We start from the raw sequence: 13,299 nt of genomic DNA on the forward strand, positions 1-13,299 counted from the left end.
GGACACAGGCAAAAAGGGGAGGAGCGGGGGAAGCAGGGAGCAGGCAAACTCATGGCAAGCCTGGGCATGTCCAGGCTGTGCAGTGTGTAGTGGGAATACAATGAAACCACATAATAACAGTAAAGTCCATATAATAAAATCCTGTCAATTGCTGTATGTTTTTCTCCACACCTGGAACTGTTCCCATCGCAGTCCTGCTCTCCGATCCTGTGTCCAGTTCTTGGCCAGTTCTGGGCCAGTTCTTGTGCTCAGTTCTGGGCCCCTCAGTTCAGGAAGGATATTGAGGGGCTGGAGCAGGTCCAGAGAAGAGCAGCAAAGCTGGTAAAGGGACTTGAGGACAAGTACTATCAGGAGAGGCTGAGGGAGCTGAGGTTGTTCAGCCCAGAGAAGAGGAGGCTCAGGGGAGACCTCCTCACTCTCTGCAACTCCCTGACAGGAGGGGGGAGCCGGGGGGAGGTTGGTCTCTTCTTCCAGGCAACAATCAGCAAGACAAGAGGGCATGGTCTTAAGCTGGGCCAGGGGAGGGTTAGGCTGGATATTAGGAAGAAATTCTTTACAGAGAGGGTGATCAGACGTTGGAATGGGCTGCCCAGGGAAGTGGTGGATTCTCCATCCCTGGCCAGTCTTCGCGAGCCAAGATTTGGGAAAGGTCATTAACCCTTCGAGCCTGCGCAGTGGATTTTTTAGGTGAGACCCAGCGTGCGCTGAACTGAGCCCACCCTTTAATCCTGAGGTTCATCTGCCGGGGCCGAGCGAGCTTGGACAGTGGCAGTGAGGGTCTCAGGACGTAGGTTTGTTTAGAGTGACCTTCTCTTAGATGGATTGCCTCACAGGGCTAACGAGCTCCATCTGCCCAGGGGGCTGGGAATCGAACCCGGGTCACAGCGGTGAGAGTCCTGCACCCTAACCACTAGACCACCAGGGGCCCCCCATCCCTGGAGGTATTTAAGATAAGACTGGATGTGGCATCAGTGCCACGGTGTGGGAACCACGGCGGGGTTGGATCAAGGGTTGGACTCGATGATCTTAGACATCCCTTCCAACCCAGCTGATTCTGTGATTCTATGATTCTTGCTATTTAGATGGGGAAAAAAAAAAAAAAAGGAATGTTTTTTAATAGCCATAGTCCAAGAAAATACACATAAAAGTGAGCTTTAACATCTCCATTTTAGCCTTAGCTATTGTCAGTGTTGGTGCAAGGTACAGGTAATGCAGGCAACTCCACTGTTGGAGGCAATGTGATTGCATGTCCATACAAAAACCTTTAATTCTACTTTGATTTCCTTTTCTTATTTTGGAGCTGTGGGGATATTTTGTTAGTTCAATTCCCTGCTGTACTTAAAGCAGGTTTCCAAGATTCATGGGTTCACTTATAACACTGATAATATGATTTACAAAATACCTAGGACTGAAGAGAAAAAAACCCTATTGTTGATGCAATCTTCAGTGGGCACATTCCACTGGGAAGTATTAGATAAGGCATAGATCGTGGAAGATTTCAGAACAGAATTTTAAATTAGGACAAGTCAAGAGCTTAACAGCAGTGGATGTTAAACAACCAAGAAGATGATGTATTCTTGAAGCTGTGAAAAGATGGAGAATATTTTCTTTAATCCTAAAATATTAGAAAATTCCTTCAAACACACCCCAGAATCCAAGCTTGTTACCATCTAGGCTGATTTGAGCATACAGGAAACTTAATAAGGTCTCCCTTTCCAATTGGTTTTAAGTGGAGCAAAGGCTACAAAGGACACAACCTTTCATTCATATTATTTCATGAATTGGAATGTTTATTTTTGCTCTGAATTACAAAATAAATGCTAATTCAGCCACCTATGGAGAAAATAAAGGTTTTCACAAGCTGCTTTCCAGGAGTCTTTTATTGTCAACAGTCTTCTAGAGTATTTGCAACTGACTAGGTACCATAAACATTTTGAAAACTTTTAATAAAAAAACTCAAACCTTTGAGCCAAAGTTGCCATGTAGCACACATTTTTCAAAAAATTGAAAAGAGATTTGGGCCTTCTGTGGAAAACATGTGTTTAAAAGCTGGGTGTTGAGCCTGAAGGCAGTACCCCAAAGGCAGAAGGCCAGCTTGGCTGAAAGAGGTCTCTTGAAAATAAGACAAAAAAGGAAGGTGTATGCCCGGAGGTCTAATGACATGGGAAGAACTCAGGGATGCTTCTTGCTGCTGTAGGGGGAAAATCCGTGTGGCCGGGGCTCCACTGGACAAATGTGGGGCACAATAGAAAGAGTTTTTCTCAAATATATTAGTGGAAGTGTAGAAATAAAAGCTTGTTACAGGATGGGGTTGGTCACCAAGGACAGAGACTAGGCAAGAGGGGTTAAGGCTTTCTTTGCCTTTGTCTTCAACACGGATGTTGGACCAAGGGGGTCCCAGTGCCCTGAGCTAGAGGACCATGACTGAGAGCATGATCACCTCTCAGCTGACCCCGAACTTGTGTGGGATCTGCTGCTCCAGCTGGATCCCTACAAATCTATGGGGCCTGATAGGATTTATCCCAGAATCCTCAAAGGGTTGGCTGATTTAGTCACAAAGGCTCTCTTGATGATTTTTGAGTGGTCTTGGGAATCCAGAGAGGTCTCAGCTGACTGGAAGCTGGCAAACATTGTCCCAACTTTCAAAAAGGGTAAGCAGGAGGACCCCAGAAACTACAGGGCTGTCAGTCTCACTTCAGTGCCCAATAAAACTATGGAGAAGATTATTCTGGGAAGTATTGCAAAACACGTGGAGGGCAGCGCTGTCACTGGTCACAGCCAGCACAGCTTCTTGAGGGGAAAGTCCTGCTTATCCAGCCTGATCTCCTTTTATGACAAGGTAAGCAACCTAGTTGGCCAAGGGAAGCCAGTTGATGTGATCTTTTTGGATTTCAGTAAAGCTTCCAATACTGTCTCTCACGGGATCCCTCTGTTCAAAATGCCAAGCACACAGCTGGATAACCAGGTTTACACAACGAGTGAGCAACTGGCTCACGGATCAGGCACAAAGAGTTACACTGAATGGGGTGACATCAGACTGGTGACCTGTCACTAGTGGGGTTCTGCTGGGCTCCATCCTTGGCTCAGTTTTCTGAACATCTTAATTAGTGACTTGGACTCGGCACTTGAGGGAATACCAAGTAAGTTTAATGATACTAAATTGGGAGGACTCCCTTGAGGGCAGAGAGGCCCTGTGGAGAGACCTCAACAAATAAAAGAAATGGGCAATCACCAACCATGTGACGTTTAACAAGGGCAAGTGCTGGATTCTGCACCTGGGACTGGGCAACTCTGATTGTGTGCATAGACAGGGATTGAGAGGCTGGAGAGTAGCACTGCAGAAAGGGACCTGGGGGTCCTGGTTGATGGCAAGTTGAATCTGAGCCAGCAGTGCCCTGGCAGCCAGGAGGGCCAACCCTGTCCTGGGGGGCATCAGACAAAGCATTGCCAGCCGGTGGAGGGAGGGAATTGTCCTGCTCTGCTCTGACCTGGAGCGGCCTCACCTTGAATATTGTGTGCAGTTTGGGCACTGCAATATAAGAAAGATATTGCATTCAATTTAGAAAAGAGGAGACTGAGGGGAGACCTCATTGTGTCCTTCAACATCCTCACAAGGGGGAGCTGAGGGGCAGGTACAGATCTCTTCACTCTTGTGACCGGCGACAGGACTCAAGGAAGTGGCGTGAAGCTGAGTCAGGGGAGGTTTAGGTTGGACATCAGCAAAAAGTTTTTCACCCAGAGGGTGGTTCAGCACTGAACAGGATCCCTGGGAGGCAGTCACAGCACCAAGCCTGACAGAGCTCAAGAGGTGTTTAGACAACACCTCCAGACACATGGTGTGATTCTCGAGGTGTCCTGCGCAGGGCCAGGAGTTGGACTCCATGATCCTCCTGGATCCCTTTGGAATATTCTCAGAATATTCTATGATTCTACCCGTGAGAATGCTGTGCAGCTGAAGGTGATGGGCTCTGCCTCCACCATCCCCAGGTTGGTGGAAGGCTTTGCCCCTGCTTTCTGGAAGAAGGCTGGGTCCCTTGGCCCACCTGCTTGGAGGGTTGCCTGCTCCAGCTGCACCACCATGGCTGCTCCCTGGAAAGGCACATTTTGCCAGGATCAGCCATAATGAGGGTGTCATGCTGCCTGCAAGGCTTGCTGTTTCCAACTGCTCTAGTAAGGAAACAGAAAACACACCTGTGCATAAAGTACCAGGTACCAAAAAGCCAGGGTCCTGAAAATGGGCATCTCTGCTGCCGATGAGCAGAGATGTGCTGGTGTCCCCCTGCGGGTGCCATTTCACTCCCTGGCACAGCTAAGGACACTCCTAGCAGAAGGTGGGGAACCCAGGCCACGCTGGGCCTGGAGACACTCCCTTCTTATGGCCAAACTCATGGGGGGCAGGCACAGCAGCAGTGACTGGGGGGTTCTGTTTGCTGCTACCCTGAGACCCCCCAGCATAAATGGGCTGGAGGCACCGTGCAGAGGCACACAGGGCCAGGCAGGTACCCCTGCTCCCTTCAGAGCTGCATTTCTTCTGTCTGGGAGCAGCATAATTTCCTACGGCATCCCCAGGCTCAGCTTTTCTCCAAAAGGGCAGGAAGGAAGGAAGGGCCTTTGCCCGGAGACATTTGGTTGCTTGAGGAAGAGGATTTGGGGAACACCAGCCCAGCTAAGCTTCCTGCTGACATGGAGCCATTCTCCTCTCCACAAATACACTAAGTGGCTGCTCTTGTATGGACCTTGTCCTTGCAGTCACTCTCCACAGAAAGACCATGGAGTAGGCTACCCTTGTCTGTCCTCACCTGTTCAGCGTGCCAAGCAGGAAAACTACCCTTTCAGGAGACTGGCTCAGAAAGAGGGCCTGTGGGAACGATTCCTTGCATCATGAAAATGGCATTTGTCAAAAAGAAACCCATGGAACTTTGCCTCTGCCAAAGTAAGTGGTGCTCTTGTGATATAAGGTCACTGTAACTAGAGTCCAAGTCCTCATGTGTCGTTTGGTCCTCTGACATTTTTCACCCCTGATTCTACTGGGCTGAGCAAGTCATTGACTTATTAATATTCAGTATCTCGGTAAGCCTTGCAGAATGGCACATATTCTGCTACAAAATGGGCCTCTCTTCAGGTTAATTAAAAACAAAAAGAAAAACCCAAACCCAACAACCGAGGCCATTAGGGAACCCAGGCATAGGAGAACAGACTCAAGCCCACTTCACATGCTTTTCAATCTAATAGTGGTGCTCACTGTTTTATTACTTTGGTTAAACATATACAAACTGAATAGTCAGAAAACAGTTGCATGACACTTACATTCCAAACTATGTTGCTCAAGGACTTCCTCAGAGACGAAATTTGCCTCTAGAGCCAGAATACCACAATCAGCAGACAGGCAAAAACTTGAGATTCACAAAAATGGTTGGGAATATAAATTATCACAATATTTCCACATACATTATTTTTTATGCAACTCTCATTTAAAAATGTTTCTAAAAATAATAAATATTAATAAATGATGATTGTACAGTAAAAGTCCCTTTTACAGCAAAATAGTCACTTCTTGTTGTTGCTGCCTACACAATGCAAAGAAAAACATTTACCTCAAAAGAAGAAACCTGGCTTCTTTCAAGGTTTAACTCTGCAGGACTTTACTGAGAAGCAGTTATCACACCAATCCAGACACAAAGGACACAAATATATACCAATCTTTACATTCTTCACTTATTAGAAAATTTCACTTATTTTGAATTAAAGTATGCCTGGGTGTGTTTGGTGGTTTTTTTGCCTCACAGAACAAAAAGGAGAACTGCTGAAAAAAAATCCTTCATTTGACCTGGACTTTATTTGATCTTCATGATCTTAATCTCAAAATCTGAGGCTACCTTTCTCTTCTGAGTCATCTGCACTGTCTCTTACACAGTGGGGTAGCAGAATGAGTCACCCAGTTTTAGGTTCTTTCTAGCTTTGGTTTCCACAACCCGTTTTGTGGCCGTACAAGGTTTAAACAGTCTTTATATGGTGCTTTTGCTAGAAATGTATAGCTCTGAAATCTTATTCCCCTTACTGAGACAAAAACAAGCAGCCCTGCTTTTTCTCAGTGGAAGCCACACAAGATGCTTACACTGGAGTATGCAGAGGTGCAGATCAGGGCTTATGAACATAAATGTCTCAGTAAGAGATGAGCAGTAGGCATTGCATCCCCAGAGGTTCTGCTTTAACCCCATCAACCAATTAGCATGTTTATAATTTGGCAACTCTATTCTCGTTAGTAACTTTCATGCCTATTGGCTCATGTTTCCAGGCTTCACATTTCTTATCCCTGAAGGTTTCTCTCCCAGCACGGCTCCTCGCTCTCTATCCAAGGCTCTGGTTAACTGCTGGCAAACTGTGTATCCATGTTGTCTTTTCCACAGGCCTGTCCTCGTTCCAGCTGCATCCAATGCAGATATGATCAAGGTCCACAGACACTGTGGCTGAGTGAAGGGAGTAAGTACAGCTGATCACAGAGCTTTTAGTGGGAATTTGCCCATATCCTGACAGCTTTGAACAAGCACAGACTTGTGAAAAGAGTGCAAACCTCGGTTTGGGCAAAAAGACAATGTAAATCAAGATGTTTTTGACAGTACGTTGAGGTAAATCTGAATTTGGACTTTACACAGATATATTTTGAAACTGTCTGGAAGATAAAAAGGGAAGTATGTCTGTTATTTCAGTTTAGACTTTATTTATGCAAATATGGTTTGCTTAATATAAGTTCTTGTTTCTACCACTTACTTCAGATAGACATTGAAAGATAAGAACAAAATCTTGAAAGCAGGATTTTTAAGCTTTTGTCAGAATATTCACAAGTTCCAAATATCCCCCTTAGAGCTGCAAATTTCCTAGAAGCTGCAAAACTCTGCTAGTTTTCAAATGGAACATTTGCTACTTACAGAAATCTAAATATGCATCAACTCTATTATTAATACATTGTAGCTGGCATCTGGCACTTGATGTGCCAGCAGCAATCACACTCTGGCATAATTTTTTTAAAAATTCATGTCATCTTGTTGCATGTGATGCCTGAGGACTATGATGACAAGAAATGTGAGCATATTATTCCACAGAGGTAAAAAAAGAATGAACTCAGGATACAGAAAATTTAGTCCTGGCAGGTGATGTTTGCCAGAATGTTAAACATTTTCTTACAGTGACAGTGCACATTTTGCACACAAGAATTGGTCCCAGGACTACGTCCTTTGTTAGAGCTTTTACTGAACATGTCTGGCACAGAGGTTTCTGGCAGAACCAGTGTGAATTGTAGGATGTGGAGTGGAGTGAAGCTACCGTATAACCTTCTATCCTCACCATGGGTGCAAAGCCCTGGGCAGGGAGGCAGGCATTAAGCCATGGAAATTGCATCTCCTCATATGGTCACCAGCCAGGCATGGGCGATTTGAACATTCTCTTCTTGCATTAGGGAAGGGAAGCTGGGAGTCCTCACCCTGAGCAAACTCCCATTTGTCAGAAGGTAATTCACTTTTCAAATCACATTTTCTACCTTTGAGGTTTCATTGCTTCTATGAAGAATCTGAAATAATTGAAAGTTTGAGAATGTGATTGTACCTAGATGTCCAGTCTATCACTGCCAGCATCACTGGAAAATTTTATTATCTTGATAATTGCTCTAGATCTGCAATAAAAGTATGTGGAATAATTTGGTTCACTTCTAAAAGTTCTTTCTTTAAAGGAATTGAGTGTGTTTTCATTGCCAATAGTTTCTATAATTGCAAAACAACTGGAAGCAAACCTCATAATTAGAAAGGGCTCAAAAGCAATGTAAACAGTCTTGCAGGATATTTAGTTTCAGTTCTGACTTCTCAGCTATTCCCTGGGAAAATCTCAAAGGATACTACAATACTGCCTAATCTCAGTGATTTCTACTGAATCTAGAAAATCTTTTCTTTCAGTAAAATCTCACTTCTTGAAGTCATGGCACTGAATTACCACCAACAAGAGCATAGCCCTTGAGACTGCATAAAAGAGAATAACAACAAAAGGTGGAGGGACTCCAAATCAAAGGCAAACTTTAAAAGGCTCACATTATTATGCTGTTGTTTGGTTGGTTTTCAGCCAATCACACAGTGTTTGAGCCTCTCTCATAATTTCCACATCTCTTAAATTGCTGTCAGTGTTGGTTCCTCACAGAAATGAGCCCAGCTGTTCTAGCAGGTTCAATAACCACTTGCTGAGTTCAGTTTAAAATGGACTTTGACTCTAATAATAACAGGTTTGGAACTGCCATCCAAATGGCCATACAGTTTTTATATCACTTTCATGAAGGGGGAAGCAGAATCTACCAGAGTGACAGACAGAAAGCCATGGCAGGATCCGCAAACAGAGCATTGACTGGCACACGTGCCCTTCCTTCCTGGGCAGTTGTGAGATCATTTGGTTCCCAAATGACTTAGAAAAGCCTCTGGATCCTTCCCAGATCCTTCTGGATCCTGGCCAGACAGGATCTGCTGGCCCACTGCATCAGCAGGGCACTGTCACAGCCCAATGGCTCTATTGCTATCCAGGACCAAACTGCGTCTCATCAAGGTATATGCAGCCTTTGCATAACCAGTGCACATGCTGAGCTGTGCAAGTTGGCTGTGCTGACAGAGCAGCTTAAAATAGCCACATTTCCCTGGAGGCAGAGTCTGTGATATGTAGTCTGGGAAATTTAGTATTTCTGTCAAGCTGGTTCATTTTGTGTCTCGTTGCCGCCTGCTTTAATTTCCAAAGCATCCAGCTAAGTGGGTGCTAAGTTATTAAAGCTACAGCTAGGACAATGGTAAAAAAATTTAGATGTTTATTTCAGTGTATGTTCAGTGCCTTCAATTCATACACCCAAATCTTGTCACGTTTTTCCAGAATACTTAGGAATCCAGAAATGACATAGGCAGCAGGTGGGCATTTTGAAGACACCCAAGGGGGTTATGCACCAAACTCTTACTGAAATTATATGAAATATTCAAAAGAACAAAAGACACCTTCTCTTACAGATAGTGATCTCACACTGAAAACTTTCCACAACCTGGCTACAGGAAGGTTGGAACATGGAATAATAAGTGTTATTTAAGAAAAAAAAAGTGGCAACTGAGATACATCAAAATGGAATATGGTGAGACACGGAAACTCAAATAAAGTAATTTTGGTGAACAATACTTTGGGATAAAAGATCTGTTCACATATTACGATATCCAATGTAGTAAAACCAGATTTTAAGAGTTCCTGTAAATTTAATGCCATACTGATTTGGGTTACAATGCAGCATTTAATTTCTCTCCTTTGCTCTCAGCTTCCATCCAGACCAAGAAATATCAAATAAAAACTATCCATAGTAAAATTAATCACTAGCATTTTGTTTGCTAATGTCTTAGTTTGGCTTCTGGATGTCTCGATTATAGAATCAAGTGTATCTTTATGCCACAGATTACATGATTAGTCTTAGGTGCCTCAATCATTTTCAGTTTTGAGATCAACTAAAAATCAAATTCCCAAGCTGCAAATTCACCACATTTAAAAGGAGATGATACAAGAAAATTATTTCAGAATTTTAACATCATGGTCCTCCCTGAATGTATTCCAAGTAAATCATTCAGTCGGTTTTGTTACGTCTTGACAAACTTTTAAACTTAGCAAATTCTTAGAACCAAATCTAACTTTAAGTAGATTTAAGTGTTGACTACTGCAGGGTAGGCAGATGCTTAACCTTGACTCTACCCTGCCGAGTCTTTATGAATCAAGTCTGAAGATTTGATTTGAGAGACTGGTGCTAGAGAAGACCTCGGATTGCTGAAGGCTAAATCTTGACTCTGGCACAAGTTTTGTCTTTACAGGAACTGTGTCTATTGAATTTGACTCGTAATAAGATTCCTAAAATGGGAAAATAACTTCATATAATGTTTAAATGTGAATAGTACAATCATCCCTTAAAGCATTTCCCAGTACCAAAAGTCGAGGTCATTTCTGCCAGAAATGCGTCTTTAGTATATGTGTATTTTTTGAACTTGATGTTTAGAGAAAAACAGTGTATTTGCAATAACTATCACTTGCTGAAGGCCAAGATGAAGTTACGCTTTGGTAGGTAAGTGCAAGTGGCAAAATTTTTGCAAAACTGACCACTGAGTTGGGATAGTTTTCACCATCCATAAGAAGAAAAGGTTTTTCAGATATGTCTTTGAACAATCATGTATATCTTGGATTAAGCCTATTACACACAAGTTATTTGAACTTGTCTACTCAGTATGCAACATCTCATTCAAGACTGTTAGTCAAGGACACCTAGATCTTCACCATAAGCAGAGAACTACTTATAAATAACCTTTTAACACTGAAATTAATAAATTACAATATATTGTCACAATATCATCAGAAAAATCAAAGCACACACCTCATACACAGAGAGATCACACCAAATCATTGTTAAAGTAAGATACAAATGTTTCGAGTATCACCATATAAGAATTCAAACTTGACATCAGAAAGATAAAATCCTTTTGACATCAATGACATAAGTGGATAATGCTTTCAAAAATATTTTATGCTAAATTTCTGAGTTGGAATAGTAGATGCTGAATTCAGGCTCCTACCATGGTTAATTAGCATAATCCACCTGTAATCCCCATAGTTGTGCTTCTTAGGTAAAATCAGAAATAAGATTCCTAATATTAAATTTCTCAAGAAATTGAGACTGCTGAATTCTACTTTTTATCTGAACAATCACAATTGTCATTTTTCTTTTGGTAAAAACACATGGCACAGAAGATAGTTCTATACTGTCAATAGACTGACTCAAAAAATATAAATATATACTGTATTTATATATATGGTATGTATATATACATTATCAACAGTCACATTAGAGAATCTGAACAATTTTATTGAAATTACTTTTAAGAAAGCTTTCTGCTGTGATTTCATGTCTACACAAAGAACTGAGAATTTTCAAGTGTACCATATGAAATGGGGCTTCTTAAACATAAAGAAAACATACTGGTGAAGTATATGTGACTATGCATTTTTTTTAATGTACATGTTTGGTTTTTTTAAGATCTGCAATTTCTACCAGTTATAGCTTGCGAGTTACAAAAACTAAAAGAGATCTGGAGTCAGTGTTTCCTTTCAGCAGGCTGTTGCAGGCAGAGTTCACTCACTGAAGAAACTATTGGCAAATTATTCTCAAGATGATAGTTGATGAGATGACTTATGCTGTCAAAGACACGATCTTTTGTACGAACCTTCAAAAAAAGGATGCAAGAATATAGATTAAAGAGTAAAGTACTTTCCCTCTTAACTTCACACTAAAATTGCCTAAGAACAAAATGACACAATCATGTTTTAGAGACTGATTCCTTTCCCATCAAAATTGGCGGAAATTTGGCACTTATCCATCTTGGCTTCTGTTTTATCTGTTACTCTCTCTATTCTCACCAAACAAGCATTTTGCATGCAACCCCAAGGTCCAGCCTACTCCTTCTGATTAGGTCTGCTTGTAAACTTTCTGTACAACATTTTGTTTCACTGTAGATCAGAATTTTAGACCAACTTCTCTTCTTCAAGAGACTACCTTCTTCTTTTTAGGTGTTTGCACCTTTTTCATCAGAAAGAGCTGTCCCTCTGGATATGTCGGAACCCAGCTTCTCTGTGCACCTCAGCATTTTTGTGCTTTTCTTAACAAAGACCTTCTTCTTCAGGTACTTGGAAATCTCCTTCCCCAAAAGTGACCTAGCCACCATATGTGCTTAGCTTGTGTTTGCCCCATGCTGCACATCCCTGTGGCTTTGGTACTGAAACACTTCAGGGCAGGGAGCGTCACTTTTCTAGCCCACTTACCAGCCCTCTGTTCTAGAGTCTATTTATTTAACCACACCTTCACAAAACGTTTCCTTCCTACATTTAAAATGAATTAGGTATGCAGCTTCCACAGGCAGAGCACAGGTCCACTCTGGCAAACATCATGTTGCAGTAAAGCTTTGTTTTGGGATGTCTCTACGCTGCCTCCAGAAAATGCCTGTGAGCACTGCTCTGAGCAAGGAATGTCACGCATTCTCCTTAAACTTTTCTCAGGAAGAGAGAACAACTTCTGTAAGAACCTTCCAAAGCCAGCTGATGTGTTGGGCACCTCTCTTGAAATACTTCAATCTTCAACATTAAATCCTGGCAAAATTCCTGTAAACTTCAACACAGGATGCCACAGGGTAAAAAAACTTCCTGTAAACTTCCACACAGGGTAAAAAAAAAGACACAAACAAAGAATTTTGATGGCAGATGATGCTATCTGCTCGGTCCACATGTAGTTATGTCACTGAAAGAAACCAATAGGCTCTCCTCGTTCCTGAGGCATACTGCTTTGAAAAGTAACATTCCCTAAAATCAAAGCTACGTTTTCAAAATGAAAAGGTGTCTTTAAAAAGGCAGTAACTTTCTTTATCTATATTCTGAGATTTTCTTAACACGAGTAGCCTGCCATCACCAGAGTTCCAGTCCTCAATCTAAATCCAGAAAAAAAAAAACCCTGCAGTCCTACATTTTAAGCACCTGAACGAGGGATCTCTTGTTCTTTTTTTATTTTTCTGTTAGCTGGATGAGAGCAGAGTAACTGGACAGTTAACTCTGCTCTGAAAACACACCCTTAAGAGCCGTAACTGTGTCATTGGGTAATGTGTGTGAAATGAATTTTCAGGCAGCATTTTTGTGAGTCAGTTTTTAAGAATAACCACACTGAGGCCACGCAGAAGAAATGCAAGCTGCTGGCACGGTGCTGCAGCTGGTCACACACTGGCATTTTACTGATGACTCTCCACTCCGACAAGTTGCAAACAGGGCTGCTCAGAGGCCACCTCAGGATCCCACACCTCTCAGAAAAGCTGTTGTTCTGGGATGGTGTCTCCTAGGAGAGGCATTTCAGGGCCATTTGGGCCACGATGGCACATCACAAGCAGGGGTAGATGCAGAGAACAAACAGGTCTCTAGACAAGGATGTCAGCAAATTAGAGCTGCTCTAGAGGCAGTGCAAAAGAAGATGGGAGGGTCTCCAGCCTTCACAGGAGGAAAATGCCCAGGAAGTCATCACTGGACCTGAGTACTCCATGCCAGTCAGCAGTGCAGCAGAGCTCCTGGTGGGACACTGTGTCCCTGCACTTGCCACATCACACAGCAGTACCTGTAACAGCTATTGGTGGGTTTATGTTAAAGGGAAAATTAGGGGACCTTGTTCCAGGAGCCACAAAACTGTTGGCAAACGTTCAGCAAGGGAGGCTGCCCCCCAAGAGGTGC

The 13,299-nt window shown here is 42.7% G+C and overlaps 1 protein-coding gene across 15 annotated transcripts in view; it reads right to left on the minus strand.

Annotated features, from left to right (window-relative positions):
- Positions 1-5,239: 5,239 nt before the first annotated feature.
- The window catches only part of SHC3 (SHC adaptor protein 3), a 94,346-nt gene continuing 86,286 nt past the window's right edge, over positions 5,240-13,299 (minus strand). For all 15 annotated transcript variants that reach the window (XM_017821217.1, XM_017821213.1, XM_017821220.1 and 12 more), the window contains one exon: positions 5,240-11,261. In XM_017821217.1, coding sequence (XP_017676706.1) covers positions 11,133-11,261 — 129 coding nt within the window. In that variant the 3' untranslated portion in view covers positions 5,240-11,132. The remainder of the gene's footprint in view (positions 11,262-13,299) is intronic.

Source organism: Lepidothrix coronata, unplaced genomic scaffold (assembly GCF_001604755.1).
Source record: "Lepidothrix coronata isolate B3197 unplaced genomic scaffold, Lepidothrix_coronata-1.0 Scaffold89, whole genome shotgun sequence".
Taxonomy (NCBI): Eukaryota; Metazoa; Chordata; class Aves; order Passeriformes; family Pipridae; genus Lepidothrix; species Lepidothrix coronata.